The 18,190-nt window shown below is 41.7% G+C and overlaps 2 protein-coding genes across 9 annotated transcripts in view; one reads left to right on the plus strand and one right to left on the minus strand.

Annotated features, from left to right (window-relative positions):
• Positions 1–15,065, plus strand: part of herc3 (HECT and RLD domain containing E3 ubiquitin protein ligase 3) — a 39,486-nt gene extending 24,421 nt beyond the window's left edge. For 3 of the 4 annotated variants that reach the window (XM_085162344.1, XM_085162345.1, XM_085162346.1), the window contains 4 exons: positions 424–506; positions 5,880–6,063; positions 7,535–7,637; positions 8,534–15,065. In XM_085162344.1, coding sequence (XP_085018470.1) covers positions 424–506; positions 5,880–6,063; positions 7,535–7,637; positions 8,534–8,742 — 579 coding nt within the window. In that variant the 3' untranslated portion in view covers positions 8,743–15,065. Of the gene's footprint in view, positions 1–423; positions 2,017–2,151; positions 2,911–5,879; positions 6,064–7,534; positions 7,638–8,533 lie in introns of those variants that run through there. The other variant, XR_014874505.1, reaches the window with a different exon arrangement.
• The window catches only part of fam13a (family with sequence similarity 13 member A), a 50,209-nt gene continuing 46,361 nt past the window's right edge, over positions 14,343–18,190 (minus strand). For 3 of the 5 annotated variants that reach the window (XM_085162339.1, XM_085162340.1, XM_085162338.1), the window contains 5 exons: positions 17,792–17,887; positions 17,084–17,167; positions 16,220–16,416; positions 15,562–15,663; positions 14,343–15,449 (listed from right to left, as the gene is read on the minus strand). In XM_085162339.1, coding sequence (XP_085018465.1) covers positions 15,326–15,449; positions 15,562–15,663; positions 16,220–16,416; positions 17,084–17,167; positions 17,792–17,887 — 603 coding nt within the window. In that variant the 3' untranslated portion in view covers positions 14,343–15,325. The remainder of the gene's footprint in view (positions 15,450–15,561; positions 15,664–16,219; positions 16,417–17,083; positions 17,168–17,791; positions 17,888–18,190) is intronic. The other 2 variants (XM_085162343.1, XM_085162341.1) reach the window with 1 other exon arrangement.

Below are 18,190 nucleotides of genomic sequence, written 5' to 3' on the forward strand. Positions count from 1 at the left end.
TACATTTTAATCTATGTGCCACACAGGCACTAGGGTCTTTACCTTACAATATAAAGAGCCTTGAGACGACTGATTTGATGCTATATAAATAAGACAGAATTGAATTGATCCTCTGGCTTCTACAATGTGGGGTTGACTGAAAATGAAGTACAGCACATGTTAAGGGATCCTTGGTTGTAAAGGTCTGTGATACAGAAGAAGGGCCTAAAACAGTCTTTGACTGCAGAGGAAAATATGTGTGTGTGTGGGTTTAGCTGAGAGTTGGTTTTGGTGTTTGGAAACAAAACAAAACTGGAGCATCACAGGACTTCTTTAGCTTTAAAATGTTAAAAAAATAAAGCTGCAATTATCTTGTGTGGCTTGTGCACTTTTGCAATGTAAAAAAACTTCACAGTGAGTCTGTTTGTTGTGCTCATGTCTTAGATCACCAGGGAGAACTACGGAATGACAGAAGTCAAGGAGCTGATTCCCGGAGGAGAGAGCCTCGCGGTGGACAAAAACAACAGGTTAGGTGACTCGACAAATCAAAAAAACGCACACTGAAAATTTAAGCAGACTTTTCAGCACGTTTCAGTCAGTATTTCAGGAGGCAGAGCAGGTCACCTACTAATCGGAAGGTTGGTGGTTCAATCCCCGTCTGCTCCGGTTAAATATACTTGGGCAAGATACTAACCCCAAGTTGCTCTCTCATGCATCCATGAATGTGTGTCAATGCTGGATAGAAAGCACCTGGATAGGAAAAGCATAGAAAAAACGTGCTGGTGTGAATGAGTGAAGCTTTATAAAAAGCTCTTTGAGTTCTCAGAGTAGAAAAGCTCTATATAAGAACCAGCCCATTTACCAGATTAGATTTAATTTTATTGACGTTTCCATTTTTTCAATGCTATACACTCTGTCCTCTCTGAAGGAAGAAGCAACAACTGTGAGATTTTACTTTTTTTTTTTCCCCACACAGAGATTATAATGCGCTCATAGAGCGGGCAGCTTGTGTCCCTTTGTTGGAGCTGAAGGCCACGATCTGTGCTGCACACACAGACACAGTTTTTTAGATTCACTCACACCGTGCTATTGCGCCTCATTTCTAGCTGCTGTCCTTGTGCCAGTGGCACTGATTACAGCGTTATGTGAAGGAGTCCTCAGAGAGAGAGCGTTTGGGGGCGGGCGGTGTCAACATGTCTGGCTGCTGGTGCTGAACAGATGGCGAGAGCAGCAGTAACACAAATTATTTCTCCAAAATCCCTTCGACACTCAGATATGGAACTATAACAAGAGGAATATTAGATTGTGGTGTTAATCTCATTGTGGTGCATCTCATACCGCACGTTTTATTTTGATACTGAAGGTTACTTTATCAGACTGATGAATCCTGCCTTTGTTTTTGTTTTGTGTTGTGTAAGACAAGTTTGGTGTTTGCAGGGCTTTGTGACCTCTGTGGGTGTGACTTGCTTGGCTGGGAAGACTGTAGCATTGGCCTGAAGCCTGTATTTATTAGCTTGTTGACGTGAAGCAGTTGTGTGTGTGCGTGACTGTGTGCTGGTTTCCTATATGAGAAGACCTGCTTGTGTATTTCTCTCAAATTTCAGGAGCATGTTGGTCCTTCTGTTGGTACCTTCCCTGTTTGAACGGGGGTTTGTGGCAGCAGCTGCTACACAGTCTTCGCTTTCTAAATGAAACGACATCATTACTTTCTGTGTGTGTGATCAGGGAAAAAGGTTTTAAAAATCTCTCTTTTTCTTCTTTCTTGGAGTGATTGCTCGAGGATTGCACTTTCCTGAACGTTTGAGCTAAAGTAACTGGTTTCTTCTGATTCACTTCGGCATTTTTAATCTGTTATTTTGAATCTATTAAGATGCTGTTATGCACTGTGTGTGGTTGGCTTGGGGTTTCCTGTTGTTGTAGCTGAGTACATGTCTTAGACAAAGCTAGCCTGAGTGAATATAAAATGTATTTATTACGGGGAAAAAAGTTCTTAAAACCTAATTGCTCCCTAAAACCAATAACTAGTTGTCTCCAAAAGTTGATTCTGTTCATCTGGACGTAGCGTATTCTGGGAGAAACGCTACATCCAGATGAACAGAATCAACTTTTGGAGATTTATTTTCCTGGATGATTGAGAATGCATCAAGACGAAATAACCAGTTGTGTTACCAGTTAATAGTTATTAATGCTTGTGCAATCAAGTGTTTGTAATTACTGGCAGTGGGTGTTTCACATCACTGTGGACGGATTTTGTCCCACTCCTCTTTGCAGAACTGTTTTAATTCAGCCACACTGGAGGGTTTCTGAACGGCCTGTTCAAAGGACACAAAGCATCTCAATCAGACTTAAGTCTGACTTTGACTAGTGATGGAAAGTAGGGCTGGGCGATATGACCCAAAATTCATATCTCGATATTTTTTAGCTGGGTGGCGATATAAGATATATATCTTGATATTTTTTTAAAGCCATAAGTTAAGAACAAAAAGAGAGTTCTTAGTTACACTGTGTCCCAGATGTCACACAGGCATTTTTATTTACATACAGCATAGATTTACTTGAAGAAATTACTCAAAAATAAATGATCAGCATTCATTAGATAATCATGCTCCATAAATAAAATAAAACAATGTTGTTTTTTCACACAATACGGTAATATTACGCTGAAGAACAGTACGTATCACTCCGCGAGGCTCCAGACTACGGTAGCCGTAATGCTCCGACAATCCATCAAGCGCTGCAGCTCCGTAGCTTACCAAAGTGGTACTAAAACATTTTTGACAGATTGCTGAGCGCGGTGTAGCACATAAAATCGGTTCGCGGTCAGTAAGCGCAACCAGAATTCATACATAAGGCGCACTGTCAACTTTTGAGAAAATGAAAGGATTTTAGGCCGTGCAGCGCCTCTGGGCTGCATGGCGTTAGCGTGGTTAGCTCGTTAGCGCGGTTAGCTCGCTAACACGTTAACGCGTCCAGCCCCACAACTCGCTAACTGAGATTTGCTGTGTCCATATTGTTGCTGCCTGCAGGTGAAGCTATGGGGGAGGAGGGGGAGTTGTGTTCAGTGAAGGAGAGGCGAGGTCGAGTAACGTTTAGGGTTGCCAACTCCCTGAGAAATAAATAAGGGACACCTCGTGGCCAGGGCCGGGCGACCCAGTTGTCTTCACCCTTCCCAGTGTGGTGAATTTTTTAGCTCTTTTTTTGTGTGTGAAATTATTTTTTTTAACCATTTGACTTGAATTTGATTTAAGTAGATGCGTATTCTTTGTGATATCAACACATGGGAAACAAAAATCATTTAGCCATTTATTTTTAGCTCAAAATGACAACATTAACACAATAAAACAGGTCTCTTTCTTAAACAGAAGCCTGTCATGCTTAACTTTTGATAATAAAAGTAAATCTTTCTTTAAAAGAACTCTGTCCTGCTTAACTTAAAATTATATAAATTAATAGAAAACAATAGAAAGAAAAATATTCTTGTAACAGTGCACATTTAGTGCATTTAGTGCAATTGGCTTCAGCAGAGGCATTATTTCAGCTTTTGCTCCCGTTTGTAAACCCACTTGTTCCCATGATTACGCATCATAACTCATCATCATTATTCATCTATGTATTACTTTTATGTATTACTCATCTATTTGTTGTAATCATCTATCCTTGCAGTTGTTTATTACACAAAATAAATTATATTATCACACTTCTGGCCACATAGCGCTGATATTCACTGCACATGCCCATTTTAACCTTAACCAGAGGGTTTAAAAACAAACAAACCAGTGTTTACCATATCTGGTTCTGCCGTGGCCTGGTAGACAAAAATTGGTTAAGGGTTCCCCGAGCTTTCACGCCCCTCATGTTCTTCATGTGCCCACCATTAGAAGCATGCCTATGGAAAAAGTGCGCCGGCACACAGTGCAGTGCGCTTTATAGGTGTTATCGTGAACTTTTCCAGCCAGGTGTTTTCCTTTTCCCATTCTTCCCTGCACTTTTGCAGCCTTTTTTTCTTTCTCTGAGAGGCACAAACATTGCTGGTCTAATGCCTGGCTCACACTGTGCGATTTTTGGCCCATTTTGAGCCGATTTTTGAGTCGTGATCGGCCCGATTTTGGCCTTCATCGTGCATAGTGTAGTATACGTGGGGTAACGAGAAGCGATTAACACCTCACGACCAGCTCCCGATCATCAATCGCTCGTGAGGGTGTCACCGCAGCCGCTCACATTGCTCACGCGCAAACACGTAAACGTCGGTGAAAAAGACGGAGCAGCACGGCTGTGCAGCGTGTGATCTGGACACAAGCGATGGAGGCACAACTTGTAGAACTTTGGAAAGCTCATCCGAGCCTTTTCGATGTGGCATCACCAAATTATCACGACCACAACAACCGTGAAAATAGTTGGATTTACATTGCTGCTCAATCACAGCTGCCTGATCATGTTTGTCATTAGTAATTTAGCAATGTTGATGGCGGTGTGTGTCTGTGTGAGTGAAAGACAGAGAGGGAGAGCGAGCGACAGATTTTCTGTTATAACCTTCATTTTATGGAGGCACAGTGTGACTCAGGTCGCATCAGAGCATCGGGCGGTATAGTGTGAGACCCTGCATCGTGACCTACGAACTTATAACCCATGCGAGCCAATCGTGCAGTTTGAAAATCGCACAGTGTTTGCCCAGCTTCAGGTGTACTGTCGTCTGAGACTTGCACCGCAGTGTCGGCGTTTATTTCCCTGTTGGCCATGCTTTTTGTTGTGGTCATCTGTTGTCTTCCGGTATTTTCTCCGCAAGCGACCTTTCCTCAACCAATGAGATGAGCGGTAATCTGAATTGTCATACTCGAATTGTCATAAGTGTGCTGTCAGCTCATTGGTCACAAAGCAGGGGCGGGGCTGGGAATTATGGTTTCAAACAAAGCGTTAATTACATTAAAACTTATAGACTACTTTTGATTCTCACTGTATTACGGGACAAAGTGCGTCCCTTATTAGCTCAATACGGGACGTGTACTTTTGTTTCTAAATACGGGACGATTCCGTTTTTTAAGGGACGGTTGGCAACCCTAGTAACGTTGCGCAGAGACAAAAGTGGACGAAAGAGGCAAACTTGTGGCTATGTTATAACGTAACACAGACTATCTCGATATAAAGGATATTGTCACATCTTATATCTCGCATGAAAATATATCGATATTTTTTAAAAACTCTATATATCGCCCAGCCCTAATGGAAAGTGACAAATATGTCCTGCTTTCTTCTCCCTTTTGTCTTTGACATGTTTGATAAATGCATGGATGTCTATCACTGACTTTAGTGCAGTAGTTGCTCTGGCCAAACTGCTTTCCATTGGTTTCCCAAATTTAAAAATAATGTTGAAGCTGCACATTCCTCTCCTTCAGTACAGTAATTTTACTTTTAAGCATTCATTTCAACATCTAAACCACGCTGTAGAGGTCTTAAAATAGATCAATGGTAGGAACTCTGTTTAAATATAAGTTTTTCAGGGGATTTATTCAGCATTTCGTGTCCTGCTTCTGTAGTTTAGCTTGGCACAGTGAAAACAAATCTGTTTTAGTATTTACACATATATTGACGCACTCACAGGTGGCTCCAGCACAGATGAAGAGATTAGAGGTTTAATCTACCTAAGCGACTTCTGCGCTAAGACCTCACAGAGGTGTAAACAAAATTAGAGCGGGCTGGATGAAGAGGACGTTGATGAGTTCCAAGCAGGTTTCAAGAAACAAACCAAAAAAAGCTTTGACGGCTCAGACAATGTGAACACACTCGGATTCAGACACAATGAGAGAGGAACAGAGTGTTTATAGTCCCACTTTGACATCTGAATAAATGTGCTCATTTTCTGCATGTTTACTGAACCTATTTGTGCTTGCGTGTGTGTGTTTCAGGGAGGAGTTTGTGGAGGCCTACCTGTGCTACGTGTTCTCAGACTCGGTGGGGGAGCAGTACTCTGCCTTCTCTGCTGGTTTCCTGAAGGTGTGTGGTGGTGAGATCCTGTCTCTGTTCCAGCCCTCCGAGCTGATGGCCATGGTGGTCGGCAATAATAACTACAACTGGGAGGAGATGGAGAAGGTCAGTGTGTGGTTTAATCATCTGCGCATGTACTCCGACTGCTCTGATCAACTTTCCAGCTCAGGGTCAGCAAAGCCTCTCCCCACTGTGTGTGTTTTTCTTTTTTTGTTGTTGTCATTGTTGGATTAAAATCTTGAATCCCCTGCAGCACAAGTGTTTGCAGACCACTAGTTTATATGTGAAAGATTTGTTCAGATGTTGCATTAAAAAAAAACCCTAAAATCCTTGTCATCGACCACAGGAAAGAATGATGTAGTTTTTAGCATTGTGTTTATATAACCAGGGAACTGCCTCACTCAGAATAACCACTGCAGCCATGCCTGCGGCTCTACATACCAGCCTCAGTGAATGATAGATGTTTAGCATATTTTGTGTCTCAGATTAGAACGGTAGTGAGAGACACCCTCAAACATTACCTCAAACCATCAACTCAGGCGGTGCTACATTGTACCTGAAAGATTAATTATAGGTGTCTACGTCTTTAGTAAGAAGCAGGAAAGAGAAGGCTCTTTCACTGGTGTAAGACACAGATACCGGCGAACCACGGTGGTTGTTGTGAACAGAAAAAATGGAACAATAAGTATAAATTCTGCAGTGCTAAAGCAACAAAAAAAAATTGAGTTTGACGCAGTATTAGCAAGTTAAAAATTAAACTTCAGGAGATATTTCTGTAGTGTGCTATTCCAGTGTCATACGGTCATTTGAGAGTGTCCTGAAACATCCATCCCTCCTGCACCACTTTCTGTTTGAATGTCAGCGCAAGGCACTGATAAGACTACATCAAAATTCATTGCACATGTGTAATGATAATAAATAATTTATAGATTTAGTTTACTTTTGAATATTTCAGCTGTTTGTGGTTTACCAATCTTACATATTGTACCTTTAGTTGCAAAATACTGAAACGTGTATTATGTTGTCAGAAATATTCTAAATAAATATTCACAAATCATCATATTAGGTAAGTTAAAATTTAGATTGGTTGGTGAAGAAAACTGTAGATAAATCTGAGCTTTTCTGAAAGGCTTGTTCTCGTGTGTTTCGTGTTATTCCTGCCAGATGTTGAAAAGGCACACCTCTGGATCATTTAATATGGAGGCGAATAAATGATTCAGAAACTCCGTTGTTGTGACATTTGACTTACTTTGCAGCTCTGGATGTGATCATAAACGGTATGAGCCGGCACAGTTCTTCACATATTTTACCCGTGACTTTATCTCTTGTGTCCAGAGGTCCTTTTTGTGCAGATTACAACATCTGCACAGCAGATTGTTTTGTCAGATGTCAAAAAACTGGGAAACGGATTTGGGTTTTTTTAGGCCAGTAGTTGCAAAAATCACCCAGATTGTTGCACGTCTCTGAGGACTTTATTTCCTGACTGATAAGGAACTAACATGTTTTCCACAAATCAAATTGTTTACTGATGGTAAAACAGGCTTTTAATCTCCAAATCTCTCCTCTCTTTCTACAGAACGCCGTTTATAAGGGGGAGTACACTGCCACTCATCCAACAGTCAGATTGTTCTGGGAGGTTTTCCACGAGTTCCCTCTGGAAAAGAAGAAGCAGTTCTTGTGTAAGCCTTTAATTGCCTCCTTACGTGATCTGTGTGGCAGTTTAATTCTCTTACCCGCAGTCTCTTTGCAGTGTAATAATTTGCAGGTCATGAGAGCAGATCGTGAAGACAGCAGAGCTGCTTTGTGCTGCTTTAACAAAAACAAGAACTTTTCAGTGTTAATGAAAATAATCACACATTTCAGGAGTTTTGAATAAAGTGTTACATTCAGATTCAACTGTTTACTTTACAAGACCTCAATTATGCTGAATTCTTTAGTAATAGTAAATGATATGATTAAATAATGTCGAGCATAGTGATTCCGCTGCTGTTGTGGGCAGTGTGGCATGACGATGTCCTGTTAAAATCACCCTGTGATTCTTGCACCTAGATCAGAGGTGTCAAACATTTGGCCCGGGGGGCAGAACTGGCACTCTGAAGGGTCCGTTCAGGCCAGATAACCACAAACCTAACATTTGAACTTATGGGTCGTTCGCTGCAGCCACTTTTAATGAGTCTCTGAATTTCAGGTTTTTCAATCTTAATAATGAGAATAATGCAATTTTTTTTCTTTTTCTTTCTTTTTTTCTGTTCTGTAATTTTACACATTTATTTAAAGTGTGTTTAAAGCCCAAAGAGTTCTGTGGGCAGGTTTCTCTGTTAAACAAGCATTTCTTTGCAGTGTAAAAAAACATGCATGTTGTTTTTATTGCAACCAAGAATGGCTTTTAGCCAAAATATGAAAATCGGAGCAATATTCTCTGCGAGTCAAAAATTGTCTAGATAGACAAAGACCAGATTTATTAATAACATCCAGAAACATCAAGCTTGTGTCTGCACAAGAGCACAAACATGTTTCAGAGAGCTTCCCTAATTTTGTTTTACCTCTGTTCTATATGTCCCCTTTCTGCCTGCAGTGTTCCTGACCGGTAGTGACCGCATTCCCATCCACGGCATGGAGAGCCTGCGCATCATCATCCAGTCTACCACAGCAGAGGAGCACTACCTGCCCGTGGCCCACACCTGCTACAACCTGCTGGACATGCCCCGCTACCAGACCAAAGAGATCCTGCGCCGCCGCCTCACTCAGGCCGTGGAGCAGTACGAGGGCTTCAGCCTGGTCTGAGGGGAGTCCCAGGGGAGACTTAACGCACTTTAACAGCAATACACCCCCACGTGAGTGTCAAGAGTGTGAGTGGGCAATTTTTGGACACGGGAGGGTCACTCTGTTTATATATGGTCTAACAAGATCGTTAAGCATCTTGAATCTTAAAGGTCTATGTATGTAAATGCAGAGTGTTATTGCTTTTTTGTTTTGGGCAAAGTTCCTCAGCCTTCCAGGACCATTTAGAGGAGAATCAAATGACTGATAGATAACAGCCAACATGGAAATTAACCAAAAAAGCACTAAATGGACTAAAATGTGCAGAACGACCCTGGATTATGAAAACTTCGGGACCTAAAAACCAGGACCAGAGAAGGTTGAGAAACTCTTAATTTCTTTTTGCTTAGTTTTGTTTGCAAAGCTGTGTATTTTATATTCCTTAAATTCTATTTTTAATCATTAAAGAATCATGTTATTACCTTGAGACAATATATTGCTTTTTGTTACTTTTAATTTATTAAATAGAGTGGTTATTTTTTGACAAAATTAACACACTCACACACACATACATATATACGTGTATGTAAATAGCACTTTGAATATAATCTTCACTGTGAGGTTGGGAGGAGTGTTAGTCCCGCTGATCCTTTTAAATCTGCCACCAGCATGTCCTCTATGCCTGATTCTGAAAGAGGACAAGCGAGTCAGGCAGGGAGCGAAGCATGCTGAACATCGTTTGCAATCCCTCGTTCTGTTTTAGCTGTGGATCACAGAGCAGCTGACTTTGTTCTTGAACCTGCATTCAACAGTGTTGCCTTTCTACAGCGAAACCTTCTGTACGGAAACAAAAGTTTATTTATTTATTTTTTTTGGATTTTTTTTTTTGTGGATGTCTGTGCATGTTACAGAGTGAAAGCAAAAACCAGATTGTCATTTAGCAGTGACGTTTTTGGAAATGTGATTATTCGTTTTCTTGCAAGAAAAGCATGTCAGCTGAATATGAAGCATCAGTTAGCATCGCTCAGACTGGTAGCAAATACATGTTTGGCTCCTTCAGATGGACACAAAAAGATCGCACTTCCTGTTGTCACAAGCATGTAGATGTCGCGCTTACAGGCTGTTTAGTTATAGATTTTCTAGCTGAAAGGGGCCGCATCATCTGCGAGGTCGCAAGTCTGCGCCCCTATGTGGTTTTTATGAATGAGGAACTGTAGATACCAGGCTTTAAATACACTTTGTAATTGTATAAAGTTGGGTGTCTTACCATGGCAGTCAGTGGGGATTAACTTAGCCTCAGCCACCAGTGGCCACTACAGGAATTGCAGGTTTTTTTTGTTGTTGTTTTTTTTGTGCTTCCGGGTTTGCTTATAATATCTCAAATGTGACCTTGCCATCATACCTTTGCCCTCGATGACAGTGCCTAGCAACAACATAACCACAGTATGAAAGGTGGAGCTAGTCAAGTAACACCACCCATGGACAGTGAAGACCCTAGCTAATCATTTTTGCCTGAAACTGGACATGATGAGCGAGGAAACCGAGGGACAGTCAGCTTATCCTGGCTAATCCTCCTTTGTGACTATAAAATCATTTACAAAATTAACTTCCTGTTTCATTCAGTGTGAGCTAAAACTAACGACTGAGCCCATAAACTCCTCAGAAAAATGTCTACTGAGGTTACAGAGACAGGGAGCCCAGGGCGTGTTCTCCACAAGAGTCGCCCCCTGATGGCCATTCTAAAGAATCCATATTTTACTACAGTCTGTGCGAGCAACAGGTGAAAGACCCAGAAAAAGAGAGCACCTCTCATTTAACCACTCCGGTTTCCAGCGATACACACTCCATGTTTGCGTGGCGTGGATGCAGAACAGTCTCCTTGATTAGTGCTAATTTTAATCGCTTTCGTGAAGTATTTTGAAACAGATTTTTAGATTCATATTCTGATAGTGTGGTCCCTGACACAGACGAGTATCTGAATACAGTCAAAGTCCTTCTTGGCCAACGCAGCGGTATCTCAACAAACCAGGAGTTTGTCCTGTCGTCGGTGGTTTCTCTCTTCAATTCCATATAGTCTCTTTCAGTAGACACAGTAGATGGAAATATTCAGGAGGACACAACGATCCCAAACTGTCCAATCACAGCCATCGCAGACTGTGTCCATGTGGCGTGTAGTTACGGTGTAGGCTGCAGAGTTGCAGATTTACAAATATAAATCCCCTGTAAGTGTGGATGACAAAAACTGTCATTTTTGTGTTTATGAAACTTTTCTCCCAGCCTTATTCACGCTTCTTTTTTTCCCCTAACAAGCACTTTCGTGGCTTCTATAAAATGATGACTTAGACCTCAGAGGGTTAAACAAACTTTGGTCATTTTTGATCATCAGAGCGGCTCTCAGCTGGATTTATTCACCGTGTGACGGAGCCAAACTAGCCGTGTTTTTGCTAGGCCCAGCAAACCGATTCCTCTGTAATGACATTTGAACCGATCTGCTAAGAAGCAAATAAAAACATGTCCCAAAATGTCACATAAACCTAAATATACAAACATTAGAGGTAATAATTGTTATTAGTCTGGTCTCCAAGTGGAGATAAATATTTTAAGAGTGTGGGCAGATGACTTAGTAAACAGTCTGCATATAATAGCCATTTGATGATAAATTGTACCCATCATATTATTCCAAAGGTCGCCCTGATGATGTATAAATATTCCTGCAGTGACACCTCGCAGTACAAGATAACATTTAATTAGGTTGTGTATTAGCGTGACGTGCGTGGAATGGTCTCGCATACAGTGGGGCAAAAAAGTATTTAGTCAGCCACCGATTGTGCAAGTTCCCCCACTTAAAATGATGACAGAGGTCAGTAATTTGCACCAGAGGTACACTTCAACTGTGAGAGACAGAATGTGAAAAAAAAAAAATCCATGAATTCACATAGTAGGATTTGTAAAGAATTTATTCGTAAATCAGGGTGGAAAATAAGTATTTGGTCAATAACAAAAATACAACTCAATACTTTGTAACATAACCTTTGTTGGCAATAACAGAGGTCAAACGTTTACTATAGGTCTTTACCAGGTTTGCACACACAGTAGCTGGTATTTTGGCCCATTCCTCCATGCAGATCTTCTCAAGAGCAGTGATGTTTTGGGGCTGTCGCCGAGCAACGCGGACTTTCAACTCCCACCACAGATTTTCTATGGGGTTGAGGTCTGGAGACTGGCTAGGCCACTCCAGGACTTTCAAATGCTTCTTACGGAGCCACTCCTTTGTTGCCCGGGCGGTGTGTTTTGGATCATTGTCATGTTGGAAGACCCAGCCTCGTTTCATCTTCAAAGTTCTCACTGATGGAAGGAGGTTTTGGCTCAAAATCTCACGATACTTGGCCCCATTCATTCTGTCCTTAACATGGATCAGTCGTCCTGTCCCCTTGGCAGAAAAACAGCCCCATAGCATGATGTTTCCACCCCCATGCTTCACAGTAGGTATGGTGTTCTTGGGATGCAACTCAGTATTCTTCTTCCTCCAAACACGAGTTGAGTTTATACCAAAAAGTTCTTCTTTGGTTTCATCTGACCACATGACATTCTCCCAATCCTCTGCTGTATCATCCATGTGCTCTCTGGCAAACTTCAGACGGGCCTGGACATGCACTGGCTTCAGCAGCGGAACACGTCTGGCACTGCGGGATTTGATTCCCTGCTGTTGTAGTGTGTTACTGATGGTGACCTTTGTTACTTTGGTCCCAGCTCTCTGCAGGTCATTCACCAGGTCCCCCCTGTGTGGTTCTGGGATCTTTGCTCACCGTTCTCATGATCATTTTGACCCCACGGGATGAGATCTTGCGTGGAGCCCCAGATCGAGGGAGATTATCAGTGGTCTTGTATGTCTTCCATTTTCTGATGATTGCTCCCACAGTTGATTTTTTCACACCAAGCTGCTTGCCTATTGTAGATTCACTCTTCCCAGTCTGGTGCAGGTCTACAATTCTTTTCCTGGTGTCCTTCGAAAGCTCTTTGGTCTTGGCCATGGCGGAGTTTGGAGTCTGACTGGTTGAGGCTGTGGACAGGTGTCTTTTATACAGATGATGAGGTCAAACAGGTGCCATTCATACAGGTAACGAGTGGGGGACAGAAAAGCTTCTTACAGAAGACGTTACAGGTCTGTGAGAGTCAGGGATTTTCCTTGTTTGAGGTGACCAAATACTTATTTTCCACCCTGATTTACGAATAAATTCTTTACAAATCCTACCATGTGAATTCATGGATTTTTTTTTCACATTCTGTCTCTCACAGTTGAAGTGTACCTCTGGTGCAAATTACTGACCTCTGTCATCATTTTAAGTGGGGGAACTTGCACAATCGGTGGCTGACTAAATACTTTTTTGCCCCACTGTATATATATATATATATATATATTTTATATACATTTTATACACGACAGTGGTGTTAATGTGACTTTGGGCAGTAAAATGACTCGATGTGTTCTGACTAAGACGTCCTCTCAGCAATAACAACCTGAAGCAGCCCACTTCTGTACTCACAGCTCTGGGCCAAACATATAAAGGTCTCAAATGCTGGCAGTTCATCTTATTGCTTAGTTCTATACTGCATGTACACACACACACACACACACACACTCCACATATTCAATCAATATTTGTCTGATTAAGGCTCCTGCAGAGTTTAGTCCTATGCAAAGGTTTGTGCAGCCCTTGACTTTTTTGCACCTTTAAATGTGCTAGAGAATAAGTTATTTTTTTTTTAAATCATTATTTGTCTGAAATTTACTCAAAGCTCTCTGTTCCAGCCAAGGTTTTCAATAAAATACAGTATAAAAGCAAGACTTCTGTGTGGCCTGTGATTGCATTTGAGCTTCCTCATTAAATTACTTGAATTCATGAACGGCATGTCCTGTGACCAGATGGACCAGATGTGATGCCTCTGATTCATAGAGTTGTTTTTTAGTTGTTATCCGAGCACCTGCTGTTAAGGTTAGGGTTCTTGTTTCAGTATAGTTTATTTTTAATTGATATTTTATGAGGGGCATATGTCAGAGGTGAGATTTTAGGTTAAGTTTTTGAAAGCAGTTCACTCCCAGTCTTCCAAACGTTCAGATTCAGTGAACATGCTTCATCAGCCGAGATGTTTGAGATTAACATTTGAGATCAACTGACTGACCTTGAAGGAGAGGTCAAAGGTCACCAATGACATATTTTAAATCCTTACATGGTATAAAGCTTTTTGTCAATTTTATACCAATAAATCATTAAGTTGAACTGAAGACCATGATGGGTGAAAGCCAAATTTTAATATACCATATATAATCTTTTATATGTACATTCATATTTAAACAATTTTATTTATTTAATTTGGTGCTGTAGTTTTTTTTATACACACTTTTAATCCCTGTTTTATTTCCTTTTATTACTTTCCTTCCCGCCATTGCGCAGTGCTCTAGGGAGGTCCTTACCTTCCTGTATAAAGCACCTCGAGGCAGCTGATGTTGTGATTTGCTGCTATATAAATAAACCGACTGATCTCAGATCTGTCTGTAAAGTCCTTTGACTGGATGAGTGAACATTCGCAACCTCACAAAGGAAAAACACAGAGGCCAAAAAACCTTCAGTAAAAATATGATTTCATTCACATTATATACAAAATACAATTTATGTACTAAAATGTACACACTCAGTTCATTAAGCCCGGCCACTGTTTACATTCAGTGAAAACAAAATTCACACTGATTACCATCCAGAAAATTGGAGAGAGAAAAAAGGGATAAAGTACTCGCTCACAGAAATGTAAACATATACGATGATCCATATTTACAAACAAACAAACTACAGCGAGGACCAGAGGACGAGGCTTCGTCGACCACGCCCGCCTCAGAACTGGCCTTGTCAGTGTTAATCATGTGAGCAAACACAGCAGTGATTTAAAGGGGACGATAGCTTATTTAACATCAAGTAAATGAAGGGGAAAGCAGGTTAAGGTGTACAAAAACGCAGCAAGTGTCAGTGGTCATCTTGAAACTGTGATTTCCAGGAGATGAAAGATTTTGGCTCACTGTGTGCGCTCTGAGCTGCTGTCTTTGGGCCCCAGTGAAAGTGGAAACCACTTCTTTCAAACGATAAAACTTGGAAGAGGATTTAATGCTGTGGTCACAAGTGAAACTTCGGTACTGTAGGCATGATCGAGTAACATCTCCTTTAGAAAAATACACGCAATCCTTAAAAAGCAGCGACAATTTTATAGCTAATGACCGAATTATCAAGTGTTTTGGTTTTTTTTTTTGGTTTTTTAAGACTTCTACGGCTGTGCATGAGACAAACATTCAAAATAAATTATCAGCAATACAAGTGTGATTCATTTTAGTTTGTGCGTTTGCTGCTTCGTCTGGAGTGACGTCCCCTCCTCGAGGTGAGGCGACGACAACGTTTTTCCAGGCGCAGCAGTTTGACGGAGGGAAACCCCGCCGAGCTCGACGGAGCACGTCAACAGCATCCAACAGCGAGGAAAACATGGCTGTTTCTAGCAAGGTGAGATGTGTTGACTGTGACACTGGAGACACAGCACCAGTCCTCTTATTGAGTCTTTGTTTTATTCAGATGAATTTACTTGAGTCTCTTTTGCTGATGAGCACTTCGAGCAGCCGCAGTTTGGCTTTGACGTGCTTGTATTCGTTGTACTCCACAGCCAGTGGGGAGCGGTCCTCCTTCTGCACGTTCCTACAGGAACAAGGCGGCAAACGTTACGACACTGCGAGAAAAAAACCTTCGTGTCGAGGTTTCTTATTATGCACTTCCAAATATTTGACACTGACAAACTCTTTTTTCTTACCTTCCGTTTTGTCTAAAAAACTGGTCCTCGAACTCTTTCAAGTTCTTGCGAATTCTCTTCTTCTCCTCTCTCGTCTCTTGGAGCTGCTCTACAAGTTCCTGCCTGTGGGATGTGGAGAAATGTTTTTTAAATGTCTCACATTAAAATATACACAGACTTCCAGCATTTGCACCCCCCAAAAGAAAAAATAAAAAAATAAAAAATAATAATAATTCAACAACTTTGGCTCGGTTTTTGTTTTTTGTATTAAGACAGGTCACACAGGTGGGAGGCAACCTGTCTCCAAACAAATTAAGTCTGACTTGGACTGATTGCAACTGCTCTGCAACACAATGGCGAAGGTTTGTAAACGACCGCTGGCTGATAAACACTTTGCTATTAATTTGAATGGGTGTGCGCTCATGAGTGTAATGTTTCTTTGCAACAGCGGACTTGATTTAATTCGTTGCCAGATGGTTGTATCCTGGTTATATATAAAGACAAGGTTACTGGGCAACTCTGTTTAGAGGAATTTCTAAATTTGTGCTCTGGTTGGAATTCTGTGTATGTAGACAGTGATAGATCTGCAATTTTTGCTGATTTATCAGGATTAATCCTCTCAAACAGACCCAAATCAGTCACAAACTGACAGTAAAACAAGCGTTTTGTGAGTACTTACATAGTAGCTGAGTGCAGGTTGGACAGCCTCGTGTCCATCGTGTTCTTGGACGGGGAAAGTTCGTCCACGGGTGAAATGAAACCATCCACTTCCTCATCTGCGTGCTCCAGGAAGCTGAACACGCCGATGTCGGGTCGCACGGTCACGGTGAACTGGGTCTTGGAGTCTCCGTCGTCCTCCGAGCCGTCCTCTTCCTCCTACAAAGAGAGTGAGGGAGGCTTTAGACTCAACGGGCTGCAAGGGAGGGGAGGGGGCAGAGGGTCTCATCGTGCAGTGAGCGCTGCTGCAGCGGGCGGCCTCCTGGGCTCAAATACTGCAGGGCGTGAGGATCGTGCAGTGTTAGTGGACAGAGGTTAGAAATCACCGCGATGGTCATCATTTAGAATCATTCGTTTTTATGAATGGAGTTAATCAGGCCACCTTTATTCAACTAAAACTGTTCAACTAATACAGAAAATTTAAAAAAAAGGTGTCCACAGAGTGCCTGCAAACAGTGCTGGAAAAATAATCATAACAATGATACATTTTTAATATACTGTATGCACATATTTGCTGTTTAGGAAAAATAAACCAGTATTCCAGCCTTGTTTTAGGCACTTAAATCACAACAACCCATTTAATATCCACTTACATCATTACATCAATCACAGAGTGATTCATAGATCAGCAACTACTGATTCAACACTTCTACAGTTGCCCGTTTCCGCAGCAGGAAACAGGCAACTGCCCAATCAACAGGCAGCAATCAGGCTCATTAGAGGGCAAATGGTAGTAAATATAAAGGGGGAGGAGGGGTGGGAGTTTAGCAGGTGAGGAAGAGGGAGCCGGTTCACTGATTATTAAGCAGCAGCAATGGCTCTTCACCTTGATATCATCGAAGAAGAGTGCAGTTTCACCCTCGATAATGGGCTGTAGGAGGGGACCTCTGCGCTTGCTGGAGGGAGAGCCCTGTGGTGACGGTCGAGAAGGAGGAGTTAACCACGCTGAGACGCTAACTCTGACCTTTTTTCTTTTTTTTTTAACAGTACTTCACACTTTTCTGTCAGGTTTAAGCACATTTAACGGCTTTTTTGTTCTATGTTTGAGCTCCTCTGTCTGCTCCTCTGCGTCTCCATGTCAGGAACAATATGGCAGCAGGCTCAGCCTGCGTGGTGCGGATTAGATGCAGTGCATTATATAATGCACATAATGCAGATCATGTCTTACATAATAAAGATGTTCAGTAAATAACTTTACTGAGAGCTTTACACTTAGTCCATAAGCAGATTTATTTTCCTACATTTCTGAAATATAAATATTTAAAAATACATTTTAAGAACTGGCCGTGTTTATTTTCCGTTTATTTAACTTGGCCGTGTTGTTTTTCACTTCCTGAGCCTCTTCAACACTCTGCTGTCACTTCCTGTGACCTCAGCCTGTAACCTCTGACCTTGCTTTACGAGCGCTCTGAAAGCTGCTTCATGGCTGCTGTCCGTTCCCAGCAGCAGGTGCTAAAGCCGGCACGAGCTGGGATTAAGTGTCTGTGCATGTTTTGAGAGTGTGGCTTTAAACCCGGCAGGATGTGATACTTACTATGACAGGAATGGTGGAGGCTCTACACAGGATCTGCTTCACCAGGCGATATCTGTCGTACACCGGCTTCATGATTTGCCTCTCGCTCTTCGTCATCTGCTCCAGGTGGGGAGAACAAAGATACACTGTTAGCACAGTTTTAGCAAATTTCTGTCATCCTCTCTACCTGCACGCTAACTAGCTACTAGCTAACATAAAACAAAATTACAGCAAAACCATTTTTCTTCACTATAAGATCTCTGCAGGGCGTGATATGTAACTGTACTGATAGGAATAAAAATTACAGCATCTGGATTTGGTCCAGACAAACTGGTATGGGTTCAGCTTTATTGGGGGCAAATTTTTGCATTTAAAATGTCTAAAATAAAACAAACACATCGTCCATCTCGCTCGTCACAA

Source organism: Neolamprologus multifasciatus, chromosome 6, assembly GCF_963576455.1.
Source record: "Neolamprologus multifasciatus chromosome 6, fNeoMul1.2, whole genome shotgun sequence".
NCBI classification, from domain to species: domain Eukaryota; kingdom Metazoa; phylum Chordata; class Actinopteri; order Cichliformes; family Cichlidae; genus Neolamprologus; species Neolamprologus multifasciatus.